The following is a 25307-nucleotide window of genomic DNA, read 5'->3' on the forward strand; positions in this document are numbered from 1 at the left end:
GCTGTGAGGGCCAAAGCCTTTATTGTTACTTCCACCATTCAACCAAAGACCATCAAAACCAACCTGCACAACTAAAAATTCTGCCACTTTATTGTGAGAACAACTGTCATTTAGTTTGATTTAACTTAACTCAAACCAAAGTCCGTTACTGGAACAGAATTCAACTGCATTACATCACAGAATGTTCCAAGAAATTGACAGTTGTTCATGACCCCAAGAACTAAATAAGGATGGGGGATTTTAACTCTTCCCTACTGACAGGAAATGAGTGGGGGGGACAATTAAAACTGAGCTGCGGCATTTTCCCCACCCCTTTCCACATCAATAGAGGACTTAATGAATACAAATCAGGGCACTGTGCCATTTATGGGCCCCCTAACAGCACCCAAACCACCCCCAAAGACAGCGCCCAAACAACACCCAAAAAAAGCCCCCAGAGCGCCCAAACACAGCGTCAAACCACCCCCAAACACAGCCTCTAGACCACTCCCAAACACAGCACCCAAACACAGCACCCAAACAGAGCGTCCAAACACAGCATCAAACCACCCCCAAACACAGCCCCCAGACCACTCCCAAACACAGCGCCCAAACAGAGCGTCCAAACACAGCATCAAACCACCCCCAAACACAGCCCCCAGACCACTCCCAAACACAGCGCCCAAACACAGCACCCAAACAGAGCGTCCAAACACAGCATCAAACCACCCCCAAACACAGCCCCCAGACCACTCCCAAACACAGCGCCCAAACACAGCGCCCAAACACAGCACCCAAACAGAGCGTCCAAACACAGCATCAAACCACCCCCAAACACAGCCCCCAGACCACTCCCAAACACAGCGCCCAAACACAGCACCCAAACAGAGCGTCCAAACACAGCATCAAACCACCCCCAAACACAGCCCCCAGACCACTCCCAAACACAGCGCCCAAACACAGCACCCAAACCGAGCGTCCAAACACAGCATCAAACCACCCCCAAACACAGCGCCCAAACAACGCCTAAACATGGCACCCAAACACAGCACCCAAACACAGCATCAAACCACCCCCAAACACAGCACCCAAACAACGCCTAAACATGTCACCCAAACACAGAGTCCAAACAGAGCCCAAAAACACAAAAACCTAAACCATTCCCGAATTCAGTTCCTCCTGCAGCCCCAGGAAGCCCACCGGTTCCTTGGATAATTCACCACTTTGCGCTGGGTCTTGGTCGTACCCAGATTTGGGGAAAATTTTAGATTACATTTCAAATTGAAGAACCTGCTGTGGACATTACAGAGCTCACAAGCTAAGGGAAGCTTCACCCTCTTAATCCTTTGATATGTGTTATTTCACTGTGAAAGCTAACCTTTTCTTCATTCAATGTCATTATAGTCATTTGGAAAGGTGTCCAAAGAAAGAAGACAAAATTACTTAATTTTTTTGTAAGCATGTGCTATTTTGTTTTGTTCTATCTGTTCTGTGTTGTGTTTAGTTAAAATGTTGGTCTGAACTAAATTGGAATTATTGAAGATAAGTAACCTAGTAAATTGTGAAAACCCAACTTTCATTGTGGCCAGTAAAATTCTGTTTATGATGATAAATTATGTGAAGGTCTTTCATTCTGGACATAAGACGTGCAGATATATAAAAAAAATTGGCAGTTTGACTTTCTTAAATGTTTAGTGATTTGAATTTTGCGACATTTGCAATAATTCTGACACATCGAGTTGGAAACATTTTTAACATTGCTAAAAAGTTTGAAAGCAATTGAACTTTAATCTAAAATGCTGTCTTCCCTGACGAGAATTTTTTTTCAAGTTAATAATGCTACTAATGATTTCTGCTGTTTTAACAGATTTTCAATTTCTAAGGATTAAAATTGGGAAGATTTAAAAAAAAAATTTATGAAGTGACACAATTGCAGGCGTCTGATTATGTTTTGAGACAGAAAAACTACATCACATAAATGGGAATTTTTCTAACATCATTTTCTGAGTTGAATCACCTGGGCAAATTCCTACGAAAGGTATCAATTTGGTATCAAAGTACATTCTAGTGAAAGTCAGGAACGTGTAGTTAACAATTATAAATTGATAGTTTTCTTTTGGAGATGGTTGTGTCTTTGCCTATGCACTTTTTAAGAAAATTGCATTTGATAATCTGGCCACTATTGAGATATTAGGGCCATGACAGGGCCACAAATGAAGATTTCTAGACACATCCTGATCTTATGATAAGATCACTTGAAAGTTCAAGAATGGCTTGTGTCAGATGGCATGTGTGGCACAATATTGAGAATTGTATGTGCAAATGTGATCTGTTATGTGTGAAGCAACTAAAATGCAGAAATGTATGGTGAATTTGCACTGAACAATAGGACTCAGACATGCTCAGTTACTTGACAACAAAACAACGTGAAATGGTTTATGTGACTCAAGAGAGTGAGACAACTTTTTAAAATCACCAAGGCATTGACACATACTCCATAGAGAAACCGACTTTGAAACAAACATGATAGAGTTAAACACACTTGTACCTGTCAAAGGGACATAGCATCTGGATTAAGAAAATTGAGGGCTAGAGAGAAATAATACTTAGTAAGAATTATCCACAAGATGGATACAGGTAAACAGAGATCTGCAGAATCTTTTAAGTTCATGTTTAATCTGTTGCTTGAATCGTACGCACGTATGTGTTAATAATTTAGAATTAGCAGCACTCCTGCAGAAGGAGGAATATTATTAAGTGAAGTGATCCGCAGGTGGGGAGTGCCCATACAGGTAGATAGTTATGAGGATCACATTTTATAACAGATTTTACAGAACTACAGAAATTGATGGAGATTAAACACAAATTGCACGCATCTCACCACTCTCAATCATCAAAGAAAGAGGGAACAGGTTAAAAGAATGCTCAAGAAGTTAAGTACGGATCACCCCACTCAGTGGGCAAGCATGTTGGTTGGCATCCTTCCATCTGCACCCAACTCAGCCTCCTTGTCTGAAGAGACAATGGGTAAGCGCCTGGAGGTGGTCAGTGGTTTGTGAAGCAGCGCCTGGAGTGGCTATAAAGGCCAATTCTAGAGTGACAGACTCTTCCACAGGCGCTGCAGATAAAATTGGTTGTCGGGGCTGTTACACAGTTGGCTCCCTCCTTGCGCTTCTGTCCTTTTTCCTGCCAACAGCTAAGTCTCTTTGACCCGCCACTCTTTAGCCCCGCATTTATGGCTGTCCGCCAGCTCTGGCGATCACTGGCAACTGACTCCCTCGACTTGTAGTCAATGTCACAGGACTTCATGTCGGGTTTGCAGACGTCTTTAAAGCGGAGACATGGAAGGCCGGTGGGTCTGATACCAGTGACGAGCTCGCTGTACAACGTGTCCTTGGGGATCCTGCCATCTTCCATGCGGCTCACATGGCCAAGCCACCTCAAGCGCCGCTGGCTCAGTAGGATGTATATGCTGGGGATTTTGGCCACCTCGAGGACTTCTGCATTGGAGATGCCAAGGACTCTCCGGAGACAGCGAAGATGGAATGAGTTGAGACGTCGCTCTTGGCTGACATACGTTGTCCAGGCCTTGCTGCCGTAGAGCAAGGTACTGAGGACACAGGCTTGATACACTCAGACTTTTGTATTCCGTGTCAATGCGCCGTTTTCCCACAATCTCTTGGCCAGTCTGGACATAGCAGCGGATGCCTTACCCATGCGCTTGTTGATTTCTGCATCGAGAGACAGGTTACTGGTTATAATGAGCCTAGGTAGGTGAATTTTTGAAATAAAAACAAGAAATGCTGGAATCACTCAGCAGGTCTGGCAGCATCTGTGGAAAGAGAAGCAGAGTTAACGTTTCGGGTCAGTGACCCTTCATCGGAACAGGTGAAGGGTCTGCTTCTCTTTCCACAGATGCTGCCAGACCTGCTGAGTGATTCCAGCATTTCTTGTTTTTATTTCAGATTTCCAGCATCCACAGTATTTTGCTTTTATTTTAGGTGAATTTTTGAACCACTTCCAGAGCGTGGTCGCCGATATTGATGGATGGAGCATTTCTGACATCCTGTCCCATGATGTTCGTTTTCTTGAGGCTGATGGTTAGGCCAAATTCATTGCAGGCAGCCGCAATCCTGTCGATGAGTCTCTGCAGACACTCTTCAGTGTGGGATATTAATGCAGCATCGTCAGCAAACAGGAATTCCCTGATGAGGACTTTCCGTACTTTGGTCTTCGCTCTTAGACGGGCAAGGTTGAACAACCTGCCATCTGATCTTGTGTGGAGGAAAATTCCTTCTTCTGAATACTTGAATGCATGTGACAGCAGCAGTGAGATGATGATCCCAAACAGTGTAGGTGCGAGAACACAGCCCTGTTTCACGCCACTCAGGATGGGAAAGGGATCTGATGAGGCACCGCTATGCTGAATTGTGCCTTTCATATTGTCATGGAATGAGGTGATGATACTTAGTAGCTTTGGTGGACATCCAACCTTTGCTAGTAATCTGAAGAGACCACGTCTGCTGACGAGGTCAAAGGCTTTGGTGAGATCTATGAAAGCAACGTAGAGGGGCATCTGTTGTTCGCGGCATTTCTGCTGTAGCTGGCGAAGGGAGAACAGCATGTCAATGGTCAATCTCTCTGCTCGAACGCCACACTGTGCCTCAGGGTAGACACACTCAGCCAGCTTCTGGAGTCTGTTTAAAACGACTCGAGCGAAGACTTTCTCCACTATGCTGAGCAGGGAGATTCCACGGTAGTTGTTGCAGTCACCACGGTCACCCTCGTTCTTATAGAGGGTGATAATATTGGCATCGCGCATGTCCTGTGGTACTGCTCCCTCATCCCAGCACAGGCAAAGCAGTTCATGAAGTGCTGAGAGTATAGCAGGCTTGGCATTCTTGATTATTTCAGGGGTAATGCCGTCCTTCCCAGGGGTTTTTCCGCTGGCTAGAGAATCAATGGCATTACTGAGTTCCGAATTTGTTGGCTGTTCGTCCAGCTCATCCATGACTGGCAGAGACTGGCATTGAGGGCAGTCTCAGTGACAACATTTTCCCTGGAGTACAGTTCTAGGTAGGCATGCGTTGGTCAGTGATCGTGTCCCCTGATTTAGACTTGAGGGGGGCGATCTTAGAGTCATAGAGTTGTACAGCACAGAAACAGGCCCTTCGGCCTACCGTGTCCATGCCGGCCGTATCTATACTAATCCCAGCTACCTGTATTAATTCCATATCCCTCTACGCCTTGCTCATTCAAGTACCTGATCATCTTGATGGTTGGCCCAAAAGCTCTCTTAATGCCATCATACATTCCTCTGATGTTTCCGGTGGCGGAGGCCAGCTGAATACGACTGCATAGGTGTTGCCAGTAGTCATTTGTGCAGCGCCTGGCTGTTCTTTGTGCAGCGCTTCTGGCTACTTTAAGTGCTACGGATGTTAACTCGCTGGGGCCTTTCTTGTAGTTCAACAGTGCAGTGTGCTTAGCGGCTATGACAGGTTCCAGCTCTTCAAAGTGAGACTGAAACCAGTCTGCATTCTGCTTCTCACATTTGCCACAGAGGTCATTGCTGAGTCATAGATGGCGTCTCTGATGTGGGCCCACTTGGTCTCTGCATCCCCTGTGGGAGTGTTTTGAAGGGCTTTTTCAAGTGAATTTAGAAACTTATGTAACAGTTGTGGATAAGAAATTCTGTTAGTGTTGATGCGCGGGCGGCCCTTCTGCTTGGAGTGACGTAGCTTCTTTGGTTTGAGTCTAACTTTGCTGCACACCAGGGAGTGGTCGGTGTCGCAGTCCGCACTGTGGAAGCTGCGTGTGATTCGGACACTGTTTATAGAGGCTCGCCTTGTGACAATGAGGTCCAGCTGCTGCCAACGACGTGATCTTGGGTGCCTCCATGAAACCTGGTGACAGGGTTTAGTATGAAAGAACGAGTTGGTGATGCAGAGGTTGTGATAGGTACAAAACTCCAGTAGTCTATGTCCATTCTCATTCATCCTTCCAATGCCATAGTGCCCAAGGCAGGAGGGCAATGAGTCATGGTAGGCCCCAACCCTGGTGTTAAAAGTCCCCCAGCAGGAACAGGTGTTCGGTATTGGGGATGCTACTAATGATATTATGGAGTTCCTGATAGAACTGGTCTTTAACTTCAGGTGGGGAGCAGAGTGTTGGAGCATAGATGCTGAGTAGGTGTACTGGACCAGAGGCGGTGAGCAGTCGGATGGACAGAATGCGTTCTGAGCCATTTGAAGGTGGCTCTATCATGCTGAGCAAAGAGTTTCTGATGGCAAAGCCCACTCCATGCTGTCTTGGTTCTTCAGGATCCCTACCCTGCCAGAAGAAGGTGTAGTCTTGCTCTCAGAGATCCGCTCGCAAGGAGGCGTGTCTCCTGAAGTGCTGCAATGTCCACATTGAGTCTACTGAGCTCGTTGTTAATGATGGCGGTCTTCCGAGAATCGTTGATTTGTGTAAGCTCTTCCGACAGGCCAGGACACATAGTTCTGACGTTCCAGCTTGCAAAACGAAGGGCTGGTACCTTCTTTCCTTTTTTGTCGTGCTATTTGGTGCGGTGTTACAGTCCACTTGTCGGGTAATGACCCTGAGCTCCAAGCACCCATTGAAGCAGGTGGACTGTGGCGGGACAGAACCTTACTGACCAGGGGCTGCCCGGTTTGAGGCGGGTGGTAGCTGTCCAGTCAGATGCGCTGACCTCTCCCACTGACAAATGCAACCCATGGCACCCAATCTCTATGCCAATTGAGCTGGACTTATAACTGCTGCCTTCCATGTTGTTTTGATCGCTGTGAGGCGACTATGGAGTGACCTCTCCATGGCGCATGCCTGGGCGGATGTATGGAGGTTGTGAGTTGCCCAAGCGTCAAAACCCCCTCTTGGGCTTCCTGGTGGGGTCCAAAGGAGTGCAGTGCACGATGTTTGGCACCAGTATGGCTGCAGGAACTGCCGGAAATATGCCAAAGGTGACACATGATCGCCTTCAGGGTTCCGCTCCGGATTTTCTGTTTGGGTTTACTCTCTTAACCTTGGTCTCTCCCGAGATGCCCTCAAGGTAGTGGGGTTGTTGGCTCCTATCCCTGAGCAGGGGCCCTAACAAGTAAGCTATGTGATTTCATGGAGGGAGGGAAGGGGGGATGGGGGTGTTGGGGGGTGGGGGAAGGGGGGGTGAGCTGGGAAGGGGTGCAAGGGGGTGGGAGTGGGGGGAAGGGGGTGCGAGGGGGAGGGGTTGCAGGGGGGGAGGGGGTGCAAGGGAGGAGGGAGTGGGGCAAGTGGGTGCTAGGGGGGGAAGGTGGTGTAGGGGGTGGGGAAGGGGGGAGGCGTCCGGCAGGGGCCTCGACCCTGGCGAGTGAACCAGCCCACAGACTGCACAACCTCCTCGATGTCAGCATCCTCCAGGCTGACACTACGCTCATGGTCACCATCCAGCTCACGATGGAGCTTCTTTCTCGTCTCCCAGCTGTGACGGCGGAAGGGTGACTGAGGCCGGATTGAGGCCCTGAGCCTCGACGACCGCCTCATGGGCACTCGGGCTTGTATGTTACCAATGTGTTTAATAACCATGCAATCTAGACTGAATAGTACCATGGGAATTTCCCCCCGATCAGGCAATGACTGAACGCCTGATGCATATGCCTGGACACCTGTTAGTGCACACAGCAGGATCTTTGCTTCATGCAAGTTGTAATACTGAGCAGTTGAACCAGATAATATATTGCACTGATCAGACAAATCAGTGGCGCAGTGGTTAGCACTGCAGCCTCACAGCTCCAGGGACCCGGGTTCGATTCTGGGTACTGCCTGTGTGGAGTTTGCAAGTTCTCCCTGTGTCTGCGTGGGTTTTCTCCGGGTGCTCCGGTTTCCTCCCACAAGCCAAAAGACTTGCAGGTTGGTAGGTAAATTGGCCATTATAAATTGTCACTAGTATAGGTAGGTGGTAGGGAAATATAGGGACAGGTGGGGATGTTTGGTAGGAATATGGGATTAGTGTAGGATTAGTATAAATGGGTGGTTGATGGTCGGCACAGACTCGGTGGGCCGAAGGGCCTGTTTCAGTGCTGTATCTCTAATCTAATCTAATCTAATCTAAAATTCGTAGCACGGTATTTGGGAAAATTCAAAAATCAGGTCAAAAAGTACATTGACAAAAAGGTTCAACCATTTCAGTATCAGATTGTAGACACTGAAATAGTCCTTAATTATGATGTAAAGCATCATGCTTTTGAACCAAAATAGCAAGGATCATACCCTATTATTGATAGAGCTAGTCCTGCCATGTATCTAATTCAGTTTCCAAGAAAGAAGGGTTCAAAGTTTACCAAATGGTGTCACATTAATCAGCTAAAACTGTCAAAGAATACTACATTTTGCCAACAGGTAGAACGTATTTTGCAGAGTATTGGTTGTTCTGGGTCTGCTTACCTACCTCGAGGGAGCTACCTACTACTACACAGATCATGTGAAGAGTGAGACAAAGGAAACATGTCTGAGCACCATTGCACCACAAAGCTGTAATATAACTGTTGCTTGTAGTTACTGTTGGACAAAATAATACTGCCACACTAAAGGGCATAGCAACATTCGGAAATCATAAATGGTGAGAAGTAGAATATAATACAAGGCAACACCCATGGATGGTCTGTGGTTAGGATTTGTGCTCAAAGAATCGTAGTGATTATACTAATAGTCATAGTATGTTGCTTGTGATGTTGATCTCACAGCACAGTCAGCAGTAGGACTCTACAAGGTTTTGGAGAAAATTGGCTGTTCACCCAAGCTCCTTAGTCCCATCCGTTCCTTTCATGACAACATGCGCAGTATTGTTCAGTTTGACGGCTCCACTTCCCACAGTTTCAGGATGAAGAATGGAGAGAAACAGGGCTGTGTCCTAGCCCCCAATTTTTTTGATATTTTCTTTTCCATAGTCCTGACCTTTCCCTTCTCTGCAGATATGGAAGGGGTTTAACGGCATACTAGGTCAGACGGCAAGGTCTGCAATCTGTCCAGACTGAAAGCGAAGACAAAAATACAGCACATCTTGATCAGAGAACTCCTCTATGCTGATAATGCCGAGCTAGTTTCCCACACAGAAACTCAGCTACAAAGACTCATGGATTGCCTGTAACCTGTTCTCCATACCGTAAGTGTCAAAAAAAAACTGTGATTATGGGAACAGGGCGTCACATCTGCCCTCAATTGCAATTTGAGTATGAGGTTGTAGACACTGTAACACTATGCTGGAAGTGGTTTGAAAATTCTGCTACTTTGGGTCCACAGCGACAATCTGACTCTTGATGCAGAATTCAACACATGCGTAGAAAAAGCAGCTACCACCTTCGGCTGACTCACAAAACATGCATGAAAAAAGCAACAAGCTGACCCTTAGGACCAAGGTACTGGTTTATGAGGCCTGTGTTCTCAGCACCTTGTTGTACGGCTATGAAGATTGGATGACATATTACTATTAAGAAAGAAAGCTCAACAATGTCTCATGGATGTCTCGTGGAAGAACAAATCATGAATGCGACAGTCCTCTCAAAGGCAAATCTCTCGAGTATGCTAGCACTCATGAAGCAGAAGGGACTTCGCTGGCTCAGGCTCATTCACAGGATGGAAGACAGAATATCCTTGGGAATGTGTCTGCATAAGGTAGCCGGAGCCAGAAGGACACTCAAAGCTCCGTTTCAATGATACTGATCACCCAATATCCTCCTGGTCCACGTTAGCCGACATTGTAAATGGTTCTCTCTCTTCAGGTGTTGTTCCTCTCTCCTTTAAATCTGCCATCATCACCCCTCTACTTTAAAAAAAACCCCTTGACCCCACCGCCCTTGCAAACTACCATCCCATCGCCAATCTCTCTTTCCTCTCCAAAGTCCTTGATCGTGTTGTCGCCTTCCAAATCCGTTCTCATCTTTCCCTGAATACCATGTTTAAATCCCTCTAATCAGGTTTCCACCCCAGCACAGTAACGAAACAGCTCTTACCAAAGTTACAAATGACATCCTATATGACTGTGACAAAGATATACTTCCCTCCTTGTCCTCTCAACCTATCTTCAGCCTTTGACACGGTTGACCACACCATCCTCCTCCACTGTCACTCCGCTGTCATCAGCTGGGTGGGACTGCTCTCACCTGGTTCCATTCTACTCTAATTGCAGCCAGAGAATCACTTGCAATGGCTTCTCTACCTGCACCCGCACCGTTGCTTCTGGTGTCCCTCAGCATCTATTCTTGACCCACTCCTATTTCTCATCTACATGCTGCCCCTCGGCAAGGTCATCCGAAAGCAGTGTGTCAGTTTTCACATGTATGCTGATGCTACTCAGCTCTACCTCACCACCACTTCTCTTAACTCCTCCACTGTAGCTAAATTATCAGACTGCTTATCTGACATCCGGTACTCGATGAGCAGAAATTTCCTAAATTAAATACTGGGGAGACTGAAATCATTGTTTTCAGTCCACACTCCAAACTCCGTTCCCTAGCTACTGACTCCATCCCTCTCCCTGGCAATAGTCTGAGATCAAGCCACTGTTTGCAACCTTGATGTCACATTTGACCCAGAGATGAGCTTCCGATGTCATCGTCATGCCATCGCTAAGACTGCCTAGTTCCACTTCCGTAACACTGCCCGACTTCACCCCTGTCTCAGTTCATCTGCTGCTGAAACCTTTATTCATGTCTTCGTTACTTCTCGACTTGACTATTGCAACACACTCCTAACTGGTTTTCCATATTCTACTCTCCGTAAACTTGAGATCATCCAAAACTCTACTGTCCATGTCTTAACTTGCACTAAGTCACGTTCCCCTACACTGGCTCCCAGTCAAGCAAAGTCTTGATTTTAAAATTCTCATCCTTGTTTTCAAGCACCTCCATGGCCTTGCCCCACCCTATCTCTGTAACATTCTCCAGCCCCACAACCCTCCCAAGATATCTGCACTCCTCTAATTCCAGCCTCCTGTGCATCCCTGATTTTAATTGCTCCACCATTGGTGGTAGCACCTTCAGTTGCCGAGGCCCCCAGCTCCGGAATACCCTCCCTACTTTCCACCTCACTTTCCTGCTTTGGCATTCCTTAAAACCTACCTCTTTGACCAAGTTTTTGGTCAATACATGTTATATACATGTATTGTATAAATACATGTTGCTGCTACTTGCAAGCGTGACATGAAAACCCTAAACATCAATTTTCACACGTGGGAGACACTAGCGAACAACAGAGAGAAATAGCGACATTACTTGTGTGCCGGTGTGTGCCATGACGGTCAGTGGCTACAACAGCTTGATAGCACTCCAGAACGGCACATGATAACCTGCCCCGGTGCGGCACTTGTGGCAGAACCTGCCCCTCGCAGATTGCTCTCTTCAGCCATCAGCAAAAGTGCACCATGTGAAACTATCCCATCGTCAATGGATTTGCTGCACATCCATCATCTTTTGTAGATGGAAGGATGCTGATGACGACATTGCTTGTGATGTTTAATTGAACACTTGGGCAAAAGAGCAGATAATTTAGAATTTGCCACATTAAATAAAAACTATTTGCATAAATACGAGGAGTTGGAAATGATTCCTCTTCCTCACGAGGGGAATTGAATATAAAAGTAGGGAGGTTATGCTTCAGCTATACAGGGCATTGATGAGACCACATCTGGAGTAGTGTGTACAGTACTGGTCTCCTTATTTAAGGAAGGATATAAATGCGTTGAAGGCAGTACAGAAAAGGTTTACTAGACTAATACCTGGAATGGGCGGGCTGTCTAACAAGGAAAGATTGGACAGGCTAGGCTTGTATCCACTGGAATTTATAAGAGTAAGAGGCGACTTGATTGAAACATAGAAGATCCTGAGGGGTCTTGACAGAGTGGCTGTGGAAAGGATGTTTCCCCTTGTGGGAGAATCTAGAACTAGGGGGTCACTGTTTAAAAATAAGGGGTTGCCCATTTACAACAGAGATGAGGAGAAATTTTTTTTCTCAGAGGTTCGGGAGTCTTTGGAATTCTCTTCCTCAAAAGGAGGTGGAGGTAGAGTCTTTGAATATTTTTAAGGCAGAGGTAGATAGATTCTTGATAAGCAAGGAGGTGAAAGGTTATTGGGGATAGGTGGAAATGTGGAGTAATCAGTTTAATATTGAATAGTGGAGCAGGCTCGAAGGGCTGAGTGGCCGACTCCTGCTCCTAATTTGTATGTTCGTAAGGTGGGACTGTAAGGAAATAGGATAAGTTTTCTCTTCTCGACTTTTTAATAGTAGTATTTACCAATAATATGTGGTTTGCTATTGTCACGCGAGCTATAAAAGGATGTGTCAAATGTAAACTAACTGTTGATAACTGCATGTAGAGAAAGCAGATCTGGAAAACGGGGGGAATTTTATGAGTGACGCAGCATTCCTGACTGCAAGACCAGAAGTGTCGTAATGTCAGCTTATGCAATTGCTGTTTTCCCATGCAATTTTGTATGTAAATTAGCCGTGCGGCGACGGGTACAGGGGATATGTGAGATCTTGCGGCGGGAGGAGCCTTTCATTGGTGAAACTCGCCGTCACTGCCCCAAGCACCATGATTGACACAGATGTAAAACAGTCTGTTCTTGCAGCCTCAAGGAGCAGCAGCCTTCCTGTCATGTATTTTTCAGACTAACTTAAATTGAAGCTTTTATTTAAATTAACATGTTTTTGCCTCCCTCATTTTGCGAAAGTCACAACCAACTTCACGTCATCTATTTTCCCTATAGCCAAAGTGAATGACATGGCACCCAGCAGGCAGTGTCCTCTAGGCCATCAGGGAAAGGCGGGAGATTCTATTCCCTGCAGATGGAAACAGAAGACCCTCCCGCCTCACCAAGGCAGCCTGGATGGAGATAGCATAGGAGGTCTCGAACTGTGGGGGTCACTCATAGAACATGGGTATAGTGCCACATGTGCATCAATGACTTGCTCAGGTCGGCGAGGGCAAGTGGTCCTGACGAGGCTGCTCCATTGTTTTGTTCCATGGCTCGGCGTCGTCAAGGCAGAGGGTACGCAAGCAATGTAGTGGAATGCGTGAGCAGCCGTTCCTGGATGTTAAGATTTGGAGCATCTTCACCTTCTGTTCTGCTTGATGCTGGTGTGCAGGCATCATCAGTTGAGGAAAAAGAGCCCTCCTTAATTACTCACTTTGTTCTTCTTCCTGTGGTACTGGACAAATTGGCCGTATGAGACCTATGTTGCTGCTGCTTTTCTGAACAATAAGCAGAGCGTGGCGATTCAGCCCTCTGTTAACACCGAGTTGAAACATCAAGGAAATGAACAGCTCCCTTATATTTGCCTTCAAATTGTAGACAGGTGGAAGACACACCCACTGTCATTTGCCTCCTCCCACTCTGCAATCCTTGAGTGTCCATGTGGTTTCCATTATCGTTGGAGAAAATGGTGTGCGTGGAATTCAGGGCAAGTCTTCCCACCTTCCAACTTGAACCCATCACCCTGGACCCACCCAATGTTACTGTTACCCTTCCCTCCGTTACCATTGAGTCTCCCCCCCATTACCATGCAAAGTGTAATCATTAATTTATTCATGTCCTCCCCTCTCCCCGTTCCTACTTCCATGACTATCAACAGGCTGACTTTTACACTTGAACCTCCTCAGATCGAACTGACCATTGTCGCTGAGTCCCGTTCCCCTTCATATGATGCTGTCGAACACCCACCCTTAAGCTTGACCTTCCCCTCTACCGAATCCATTTGCCCCCACTAACTGTTACAGTTCCCTCTGCTAGCCAGTACCTTCAATTTGCCCCACAGATCCCCAACGTTGACGGCATTCATCCCTCCCTTTAAGCCCTTGTAAAATATCTTCACACTGTACTGATCTGATTCATCCACCACCGCCGCAGCTGACGACATGCATCTTCATCACCGTCAACCATTCAACAACCTGGATGTTCCGCTCCATCTTCCCCTGCTCCTCCATGCACCCGATCACCCTATCCTTTTCTCTCCAGCTACCCTCCCTGCTCCTCCATGTAGCCCCCACCCATACCTAGCTGCGATCCCCTCAGAAGATTCACCCTTGCTGGTGCTGAGCCGAGAGGCAAACATCCATTCCAATGCTAGCATTAGTTTAGCAGATGATTCAAAGAGAGAAGAGCACAGACCTGAGACTCAACTGCACAAATCTGACTGCTGCACACCACCTTGAAACAATCGTGAAGGGGTGGCATGGGAATATCACTCATCGTTCCCTTAATCTGGCAGGTCAGACTAAATTGTAACTATGCATATGGTAACGAGTACTCATGTTATATAAATGAATGCAAAGCTGCAATCTATCACCGCAATGGGGGGAACCCCCGAACGCTGCAAATCTGCCGCCGACTTAATTCCTCTAAAATATCCCACCGTTGGGAATCCGAAAAAACAACTCCCACCTAATTATGTCACCCTGCACGCCACCAAATCTGCCACAGCAGACTGCATAAAACTCCCGCCTAGATGTTTCCTGGAGTTAACTGGGCGGCACAGTGGCGCAGTGGTTAGCACCGCAGCCTCACAGCTCCAGCGACCCGGGTTCAATTCTGGGTACTGCCTGTGTGGAGTTTGCAAGTTCTCCCTGTGTCTGCGTGGGTTTTCACCAGGTGCTCCGGTTTCCTCCCACATGCCAAAGACTTGCAGGTTGATAGGTAAATTGGCCATTATAAATTGCCCCTAGTATTGGTAGGTGGTAGGGAAATATAGGGACAGGTGGGGATGTAGTAGGAATATGGAATTAGTGTAGGATTAGTATAAATGGGTGGTTCATGGTCGGCACAGACTCGGTGGGCCGATGGGCCTGTTTCAGTGCTGTATCAATAAATAAAAAATAATAAAAAAGAAATCAATGGCACGTGATCAATAAGATCAATAAAATGTTGAATGAGATTTTCATGGATTAATTTACTAATAATTGTTTGATCCACTTACTGATATGTTGTAAAGACAGGATTTTGTCTTTGATAGTATAGTAATGAGTAAATTTTAAAGGTGCCTAACACAAAACAGTTTTAGAAATGTGGTGGTTTGAATAATTCTAAAATGTAAGCTGCATGTTCTGAGCGCCTCCTGATAAAACAGGAGGGGGTCTTCATGGCAGTACCTCTGATTGACAACTGACGCTTATGAGCAATATTGGCAACTGCTATTGTTTGTAAGGTCAATAATAAATGCAACAATGGTAGTTCTTGGTTCAGTCCAGAGATGGGCAGGAAAAAATATGATCTATTTATAAAATGTTAGGAAATATCGATATAAAATTGAGCTCAAGATGTTTGAACTTGCTATGTAAGCAGGGAAACCAAAGTTTGAGGTGGTGTGGACAAAAATGATTGGTATTGAGTCAGATGACCAGTGCTTTGTGGGATAAAAGAGGGATCGGGACAGACAACACAGGAGTAGAAGCTTGTGTAGGTGGACATTAATATTGGCTGCAGCCTAACACAGGAGTAGAAGCTGAACAAGAAGAAATAGACAATGCGTTCTACCCTGTCCAGTAACCTCGCAGGTGATATATAATCTGTTTAGAACTGTAAATTACTGCCTAGACACAGTGTTAATTTCTATGTGTATCAATAAAAGACTGTACCCAATTGGTATCAAGTTCAAATCCTTTAAAAATATAACAGTGCCTTCATGCCATCCTTATGTAAAGGCTCCTCTTCCCCTTCATTTACATTGATCCCTCTTAACAATTTGTAACCATCCGGTGTCGTATCCCTTTTTTCTCCATTCGCTCCTGGGATCTGAGCATCGCTGGCAAGATGAGCATTTGTTACCCTTGAGAAGGTGGTGATGAGCCACCTTCTTGAACTGCTGCAGTCCATGTGGGGTAGGTACACCCACAGTGATGTTAGGAAGGGAGTTCCAGGATTTTGACCCAGCGACAGTAAAGGAACGGCGATACAGTTCCATGTCAGGATGTAGCTTATAGAGTCATTATGGCACAGAAGGTGGCCATTTGGCCCATTAATTTCTTGCAGGCTCTCTGCAGAGCAATCCAGTCAGTCCCATTTCCCTGATCTATCCCTATAGACCTGCAAGTTTGTTTCCCTCAAGTGCCCATCCAATGTCCTTTTGAAATCAGTGATTGTCTCCGCTTCCACCACCCTCGCAGGCAGTGAGTTCCAGGTCATTACCACTCACTGTGTAAAAATGTTGTTCTTCACAGCCCCCCTGCATCTCTTGCCCAAAAGTTTAAATCTGTGTCCCCTATTCTTTGTACCATCAGCTAATGGGAACACCTTTTCTTTGTCTACCTTATCTAGACCTGTCATAATCTTGTACACCTCTATCAAATCTCCCCTCAATCTCCTATGCTCCAAGGAGAACAACCCCAGCTTCTCCCTTACCTAGTGGCTAAAATCCCTCATCCCTGAAACCATTCTGGTAAATCGCCTCTGCACCTTCTCAAGGACCCTCAGATCCTTCCTAAAGTGTAGTGACCAGAACAGGATGCAATGTTGGGGCCTAACCAGGGCTTTATAAAGGTTCAGCATAACCTCCCTGCTTTTGTACTCATTACCTCTATTTATGAAGCCCAAGATGCCATATGCTTTGCTAACTACTCTCAATATGTCCTGCCACCTTCAGAGATCTATGAACATGAACCCCCAGGTCACTCTGTCCCTGCACACTCTTTAGAACTGGGCAATTAAGTCTACATTGCCTCTCCCTATCCCTTCTTTTAGTTTAGTTTAGTTTAGAGATACAGCACTGAAACAGGCCCTTCGGCCCACCGAGTCTGTGCCGACCATCAACCACCCCTTTATACTAATCCTACACTAATCCCATATTCCTACCACATCCCCACCTGTCCCTATATTTCCCTACCACCTACCTATACTAGGGGCAATTTATAATGGCCAATTTACCTATCAACCTGCAAGTCTTTGGCATGTGGGAGGAAACCGGAGCACCCGGAGGAAACCCACGCAGACACAGGGAGAACTTGCAAACTCCACACAGGCAGTACCCAGAATTGAACCCGGGTCGCTGGAGCTGTGAGGCTGTAGTGCTAACCAAAATGCTTGTTTGTGCTCCTCCATCTAGCAAGTCTCTGTCACTCCCATGATGTCCACAGTATCTGTGCATTTTTGCTGCTAATCTGCTAACATTTGTGTATAACCACTTCCATTCATTCATCCCGTGCCCCATTTGTATAACTCTTCCTATTCAATCTCTAGTAGCCCACTGGTGATTCATTTGTCCCCACATTTGATGTTTGATTCCTCTTCTGTTTGTTCCTTGCCAGACCAGTGAAGTAAGATTCAGCATTGCAGACACTTTTTGCTATCTTATACTCCTGTACAAATTTCATCTCCCAATTTCCTAAATAACCATCTCTCCACCCTGTCCATTAGCACCCTAGTTCCTCTTCTCCCCCAAGTACAGGTCCTTCTTAGCAGCACAAGGACAATGAATTCCCCTCATTGCGTGGAGTTATTTGTTAACCTGGAAGGTAACTGCAGCTGGAGATTCAGGAAATGGCCCTTAATGTCACCAGAACATAGCAGATAAAGTACTATATCCGATTGTGACTCTCCCAGCACTGAATCCACAGATCTAGTGCAGTAGGATATCTCACCTTGATACCAGATGGCTCCTTTGATTGCCATCCTTCGCAAAGGGTGTATCATTGCATTCCACAAGACAGACGGTTGATGAGGGCCGGTTTCATTTATCTCACTGCCATAACTAACACTGAAATGAAACAGGATCAAATCACCAAACATACAATAGGAATATAGCAATATCAAAATAATCTGCAAGAAGCAATTCCCTAAGCTTATTGAACAGTTCAAAGTAAAACTTGTAAACAGTTCAAAAGCAAACCAAGTATTAATTTAGTACCAGCTGATGACTTCCTGTCCCTCCAGCACACATTCTCTGCTACTTACAAAAGTTCTCTCCGATAACTTGTGAAATCTTCTTCTCCAAACCTTTTCCATCTTAACAGTTCAGAGTTCAGTTGCTAACTCTCCATAGAAAGATCTTTTTGGCCCACTTTCTTATCCAATCTATTCTCAATAAGCAGGAAGATAAGTGCAGATTTGGGCTATCATTCAGCCCATCGAGCTCATCATTCCATGGAACCCTACCACACCCTCTCACAGCACCAGCTATCTTTTGAATGACTTTGGTTTTTGGCCCAAGTCCCTGACCTTTCAGGTGTTAATCACTGTGTGATGAATGGATTCCTCACATCAGCTCTGAACTTACCTTTTTCCAGTTTATGTCCCCTAGTCCTGCAGTCATATTGTAACTTGAAATAGTTCTCATAATGAACCATTTTTTAATTTCACTTAATGGCCTTTAGTTTCCACTTGGTTGTGCTGGTTTTTTCAGTGCAACTTGCCAGAAATCGGCCAAACTAATGTAAAAAAAAAATCACAAAATTTAAAGTGCAAATTGCATTCGGTGCAAATCAAGTTTCCGCAATCTTTTGCTCTAGATTAAAAACCATTGTTCTAGAAGTAGGCCCTGCTCACAAAACTGGCCATGTCCCTCAAGGTGAATTAATCATCACTGGGATATTCCACAAACTGTGATCATTTGCAGGGGTACAGGGAGGCTTTAACATTTATCTGTTTCTAGGGTGAATGGACACTAATAGGCTAGTTTGAAAAGTTATTACATTTTCTTAATTTACTAAGAAACTGATTGCTGTACACAAAAGTAAATGATTTTGTACAGTTTTTAAAGTCATTTTCAGTTATTTAAAAGTCAGGTTACTCACAGGTAGTGGACTAGACACACTTATTAACAAATACTTATATTTTGTGATAAACCCATTTGCAGCTGCATTAATAAAACTGCACCTTGTTACCACTCTTAAATAAATCAAGTGAGGTCTTATGATACAAATTTTTTTTGAAAAAAATTGTGTTCTAACATACTGCCCGATTGCACTGACTCATGGAAGATTTTGCATTCAACTATATGTCAATGAGCTTGACCAGAAACTTGAGCAAATAAAATGTAAAACTTGTGCAATTTGTGCCCAGTTTGCTGATGTACCCAAAGTGGAAACTCTTGGTAATTATCTGATATACCTTCGTAAGGTCCACTCTTATTTGGGGTTCCTTTCAAAGTTGAAAAATTAAAGTGTTTCCTAACCTTTCTTCATTGCTGAGACCTCTGATGTGACTGATTAGTCTCATAGTCCTTCCAGGCTGTGACTCAGTGACCAGGACTGATTGCAGTATTTGAGGTACAGCCAACCGAAAAAAAACAGCTTCAATACAACGCCTTTGTTGGCATGTTGGCCTTTATTGCAAGGGGATTGGAGTACAGGAATAAAGAAGTCTTACTAAAATTGTACAGGGCTTTGGTGAGATCGCACCTGGAAAACTGTGTGCAGTTTTGGTCTCCACATTTAAGAAAGGATATACTTGTACTAGAGGCAGTGCAGCGAAGACTTACTAAATTAGTCCCTGGGATGAGGAGGTTGTCCTATGATGACAGGCTGAGTAAATTGGGCCTATATTCTCTGGAGTTTAGAAGAATGAGCGGTGATCTCATTGAGACATACAAGATTCTGAAAAGACTTGATAGGGTAGAAGCTGAGAGATTGTTCCCACTGGTCAGGGAATCTAGAACACGCGGACACAGTCTCAGGATAAGGGGTCAATCATTCAGGACTGAGGAGGAGGAGAAATTATTTCATTCAAAGGATTGTGAATCTTTGGAATTCTCTACCCCAGAGAGTTGTGGATGCTCTATCATTGAATACATTTAAGGCTGGGATAGATAGATTTTTGGTCTTGCAGGGAATCAAGGGATATGGGAAGCAGGTAGGAAAGTGGAATTGAACCCCAGGATCAGCCATGATTGTATTAAGTAGCGGAGCAGGCTCGATGGGCCATATGGTCTACTTCTGCTATTTCATGTATTCTGAGACCATAACCCCACTGATTTGACAATATAGCTTGCTCTGCTAACTACTGCTCTACAATCACTGGAAGATGGGCAGTCGAAAGTTTACTATAACTCTCAGATCATTCTCAGCTCTTCTCTAGCCTGTATTTTACACCATGTATTAACTGCACCTTCAGATTTATATCGCAATGTGTAAATCCCTCCACTTACAGTATTAAATTTCACCTGCCCACTGCAAATATCATCTGGATCGTTCTGTGAATCATCAGACTCTACTGCCTCTTCCCAGTGTGGCATTATCTGCAGAGTGACCAATTAAATTTGTGTTTCTGAATCAAGGTGATGTATGTAGATCATAAATATTAGGGGAGCCGGCGCTAATTCCTGATGCACTCCATATCGCTCAGTACACCCGCAAGATAAAGTTATTCCCTACCTTGGTGAGTATACACTGATACCTGGATATCAGCCAGTTCGTCTAAACCTCCAAGTTCATATCAAAACACAGAACCTCAAAGGTACTAATCTCTGGACTGTTGCTTGAGGCACGCATTAAATGGCATAGGGTCAAGCAGATTAGCAAATAAAGAATGGTGTGGGAAGAAGGGGTTTTGATTCATGGATACTGGCACCAGTAACTGGGAAAGAGAGAGAGTTGTTCCTTTGGGATGGGGTCCACTTAAACCAGGCTGGCCAATCATATAACTAGGGCTGTGGATAGGGCTGTAAACTAAAAAGGAGTGGGGGAGGGGTCAAGTGAAGGGAGATTTAGAAATCTAAAGATAAAAGTCGAGGTAATAGAACAGTGTAGTGATTTGGGTAAAGACAAGCAGAGTAGGACAGGAAGGGAGTTTAATGGTAAGAGTGCATCAGTGAATAAGGTCTATGCAATGAATATTAGTAAAGAAATAAAATTAAAGGCTCTTATCTGAATGCATGAAGCATTTGTAATGAGGTAGATGAACCAGCGGGACAATAGGGATAAATGGTTTAGATCTAATCGCCATTACAGAGACATGGTTACAAGGTGACTAAGGTCGGGAAATAAATATTTCGGGGTACTCAACATTTCGGAAAGACAGACAGAATGGAAAAGGAGAAGGCGTAGCCCTGATGGTAAAGGATGACAAAAAGACATTATTGAGAAGGGATCTTAGCTCAGAAAATCAGGAAGTAGAATCAGTGTGGGTGGAGATTAGGAATGACAAAGGACAGAAATGCTGGTGGGAGCAGTTTATAGGCCCCCTAACAGTAGTTATCCCATTGGACAGAGCATTAAGCAAGAAATAATTGGAGCTTGTAATAAAGGCAATGTAATAATTGTGAGGGACATTAATCTGGACAAATCAAATTGGCAAAGACAGTCAGGAAGAAGAGTTTGTAGAATACTTTTGTGACGGTTTCCTAGAACAATATGTCATGGAACCAGCAATCTTAGATCTAGTATTGTGCAATGAGGCAGGTTTCATTATTAACCTCATTAAGAAAGATCCTCTGGGAAAAAGTGATCATAATACAATTGAATTCCATATGAAGTTTGAAAGTGACATATTCCGGCACCAAACACGAATTTTAAACTTTAACAAAGCCAATTACATAGGCATGAGGGGACAGCTGGCTAAGGTTGATTGGATAAATAGACTAAAAAGGTATGGCAGTAAATAAACAGTGGAAAACATTTAAAGGAACAATTCAAAATGTTCAACAAAAATACATTCCATTTAAAAACAAAAACTCAGCAATAAAGATCCATCTGTGGCTTCATAGGGAAGTTAACAATTGTATTAGATTAAAAGAAGAGGCTTATAATGTTGTAAAGAATAGTAATCCTGAGGATTGGGAGTGTTTTAGAAACCAGCAAAGGGAGACCAAAAAGTTGATAGAAAGGGGAAAAAAATTAGAATAAATGAGTCAGAAATATAAAAACGGATTGTAAGAGCTTTTCCAAGTATATAAAAAGGAGTAGCTGAAATAGAGGCAGAGACAGCAGAAATTATCATGGGGAATGAGGAAATGGCAGAGACATTGAACAAGATAGTGTGTCAAATTACATAGCAGAAATACAGGGTAACCAAGGGGAACAAAGAGTGAGGAACTTAACGTAATTAATATTAGCAGAGAAAATGTAGTGGAGAAACTTAAGGGACTAAAAGCTGACAAATCCTCAGGACCTGATGGCTTCTGAAAAGATTCTAAAACAGGTGGCTGCACTGGTTATGATTTTCTAAAATTCCCTAGATTCTGGAACAGTCCCAGTGGTTTGGAAGTTAGCAAATGTAACACCGCTATACAAGAAAGGACAGGAAGAGAAAACAGGGAACTACAGGTCAGTTAGCCTGACATCAGTCATTGGGAAAATGCAGGAATTTATTATTAAGGACGTCTTAACAATGCACTCAGAAAATCATAGTATGATCAGACAAAGTCAACATGGTTTTACGAAAGAAAAATCATGTTTGATAAATTTATTAGGGGGGGAACCTGTAGATGCAGTACATTTGGATTTCCAAAAGGTATTCAGTTAGGTGCGATAAAAAAGGTTATGTAAGGTTAATACTCACAGAGTTGGGGGTAATATATTAGCATAGATGGAGGATTGGGTAACAGACAGGAAGCAAAGATTAGGGATAAATGGAACATTTTCAAATTGGCAGGCTGTAACCAGAGGAGTGCTGCGAGGATCAGTGCTGGGACCTCAGCTATTTACAATTTATATTAATGATAATAATTATTATTATTATGGGGAGATGGTAGCATAGTGGTAATGTCACTGGATTAGTAATCCAGAAGCCCAGGTTAATGATCTGGGGACATGGGTTTGAATCCCACCACAGCACCCAGTGAAATTTGAATTCAATCAATAAATCTGGAATTTAAAAAAACTAGTCTAATGGTGACCATGAACCCATTGTTGATTGTTGTAAAAACCCATCTGCTTCACTAATGTCCTTTAGGGAAGGAAATCTGCCGTCCTTGCCTGATCTGGCCGACATGCGACTCTAGACCCACAGCAATGTGGCTGACTCTTAAATGGCCTCTGAAATGGCCTAGCAAGCCACTTAGTTTCTCAAAGGGCAATTAGGGATGGGCAATAATTGCTGGCCTAGCCAGCAACACCCACAGCCCCGGAATGAATTAAAAAAAACTCAGACAAAGAGACCGTAAGTAATGTATTCAATAAAAGCAAAATACTGTAGATGCTGGAAATCTGAAATAAAAACAGAAATTGCTGGAAATATTCAGCAGGTCTGGCAGCAACTGTGGAGAGAGAAGCAGAGCTAATGTTTCAGGTCTGTGACCTTTCATCAGAACTGGCAAAGGTTAAAAATGTAATAGGTTTTAAGCAAGTGAAGCAGGGGTGGGGGGAAGAGAACAATAGGGAAGGTGTGTGATAGGACTGAGGGCTGGAGAGATTAACTGATAAGGAGGTCATGGAGCAAAGACAAACAAACAGAGTGTGCTAATGGTGTGGTGAAAGACAAAGCATTAGTACAGAGAGAGTGTTAATGACAGAATAATGAACAGCCCTGGCCAAAAGCACAAACATGAAAAACCCAGTTTAAGGCAGGCACGTGGTAAAAAAATGATAAAATGGGCAGCACAGTGGCGCAGTGGTTAGCACCGCAGCCTCAGAGCTCCAGCAACCTGGGTTCAATTCTGGGTACTGCCTGGTTTCCTCCCACAGCCAAAGACTTGCAGGTTGATAGGTAAATTGGCCATTATAAATTGCCCCTAGTATAGGTAGGTGGTAGGGGAATTGAGGGAAGGTGGGGATGTGGTAGGAACATGGGATTAATGTAGGATTAGTATAAATGGGTGGTTGATGGTCGGCACAGACTCGGTGGGCCGAAGGGTCTGTTTCAGTGCTGTATCTCTAAATAAATAAAATAAAGTAATAATAAAAAAGGGTCTGCCATGCTCTGAAATTATTGAACTCAATGTTCAGTTGGAAGGTTGTAGAGTGCCTAATCGAAAAATTAGGTGCTGTTCCTCGAGCTTGCATTGATGTTCACTGATAGAAATGCGGGCATGAGAGCAGGGGTGTGTGTTGAAATGGCAAGCAACCGGAAGCTCGGGGTCATGCTTTCAGACTGAGCGGAGGTGTTCCACAAAGCAAAGTATGGTATTTAAGTTTGCTGATGATACAAAGTTGGGTGAGAATGTAAGCTGTAAGGAGGATACAAAGATACAAAGACAGGATAAGTGTTTGGGCATATGGCGTATAATGTGGGCAAGTGTGAGGTTATTCACTTTGATAGTAAGAATAGAAAAGCAGAATATTTTTTAAAAGGCGTGCAACTTTGAAATGTTGATGTTCAGAGAGACTTGGGTCTACTTGTATAAGAAACACAGAAAGTTAGCATGCAGGTACAACAAGCAATTAGGAAGGCAAATGGCATATTGGCCTTTATTGCAAGGGGATTTGTGTACAAGAATAGGGAAGCTTTACTGCAATTGTATAGGATATTGGTGAGACCACACGTGGAGAACCATGCGCAGTTCTGGTCTCCGTATCTAAGGAAGGTGAAATACCTGTCCTGGAGGCAGTACAACAAAGGTTCACTAGATTGGTTCCTGGGATGAGAGGGTTGTCTTATGATGAGACTCTGCATAAATTGAGCCTATATTCTCTGGAGTTTAGGAGAATGAAAGGTGATCTCATTGAAACATACAAGATTCTGAAGGGCTTGTTTCCCTTGGCTGGGGAATCTAGAACACGACAGCATGGCCTCAGGATAAGGGGTCGATCATTTAGCACTGAGGTGAGGAGAAATTTCTTCACTCTGAGGATTGTGAATCTTGGGAATTGTGCACCCCAGAGGATTGTGGATGCTCCATCGTTGAGTATATTCAAGACTGAGATTGCTAGAATTCTGATCTCTTAGGGAATGAAGGGATATAAGGAGCGGGCAGGAAAGTAGAGTTGAAGTAGAAGATCAGCCATGATCATATGGAATGGCGGAGCAGACTTGAGATGCCAAATGGTATACTCCTGCTCCTATTTCTTATGTTCTTAAGTCTTCTCAATGCCATGGCTGTGTGGTGTAGCCTGTACCTCAAATATCCAGCCAACTTTCCTTAAATGTTTCCACGCTCCCAGCCCCTTCTTCTCCCTGGGCTGCCCATTGGACACATTCACCCATCTCTCTGTGAAGTGATTCAATCTAATCTGTCTGAGTATCTTCCCTCTTCTAAGCTGAGCCTTTGTCCATGTTTCTGGAGTTTGTGGCCATTTTGAAAAAATGATCAGGGTTCAATTTAGCAACTCCCAAAAGGATCTGTAATATTCTCTCCCCAGAGAATTCTCTTCACAATAACCAGTTCAGGCTTTGCATAGATCACATGCCTTAAATGTACCCAGTACTCCAGGTGTTCCCATACCAGGGCCCAGAACTGTACCCACTGCCCCATGGGCTGTA

At 44.4% G+C, this 25307-nt stretch overlaps 1 protein-coding gene across 1 annotated transcript in view; it reads right to left on the minus strand.

The window, feature by feature from the left end:
* siae (sialic acid acetylesterase) overlaps window positions 1-25307 on the minus strand; it is a 63254-nt gene that overhangs the window by 8054 nt on the left and 29893 nt on the right. The window contains exon 6 of the mRNA XM_068053748.1: window positions 17594-17709. Coding sequence (XP_067909849.1) covers window positions 17594-17709 — 116 coding nt within the window. The remainder of the gene's footprint in view (window positions 1-17593; window positions 17710-25307) is intronic.

Source organism: Heterodontus francisci, chromosome 22 (assembly GCF_036365525.1).
Source record: "Heterodontus francisci isolate sHetFra1 chromosome 22, sHetFra1.hap1, whole genome shotgun sequence".
In the NCBI taxonomy this organism is placed as follows: domain Eukaryota; kingdom Metazoa; phylum Chordata; class Chondrichthyes; order Heterodontiformes; family Heterodontidae; genus Heterodontus; species Heterodontus francisci.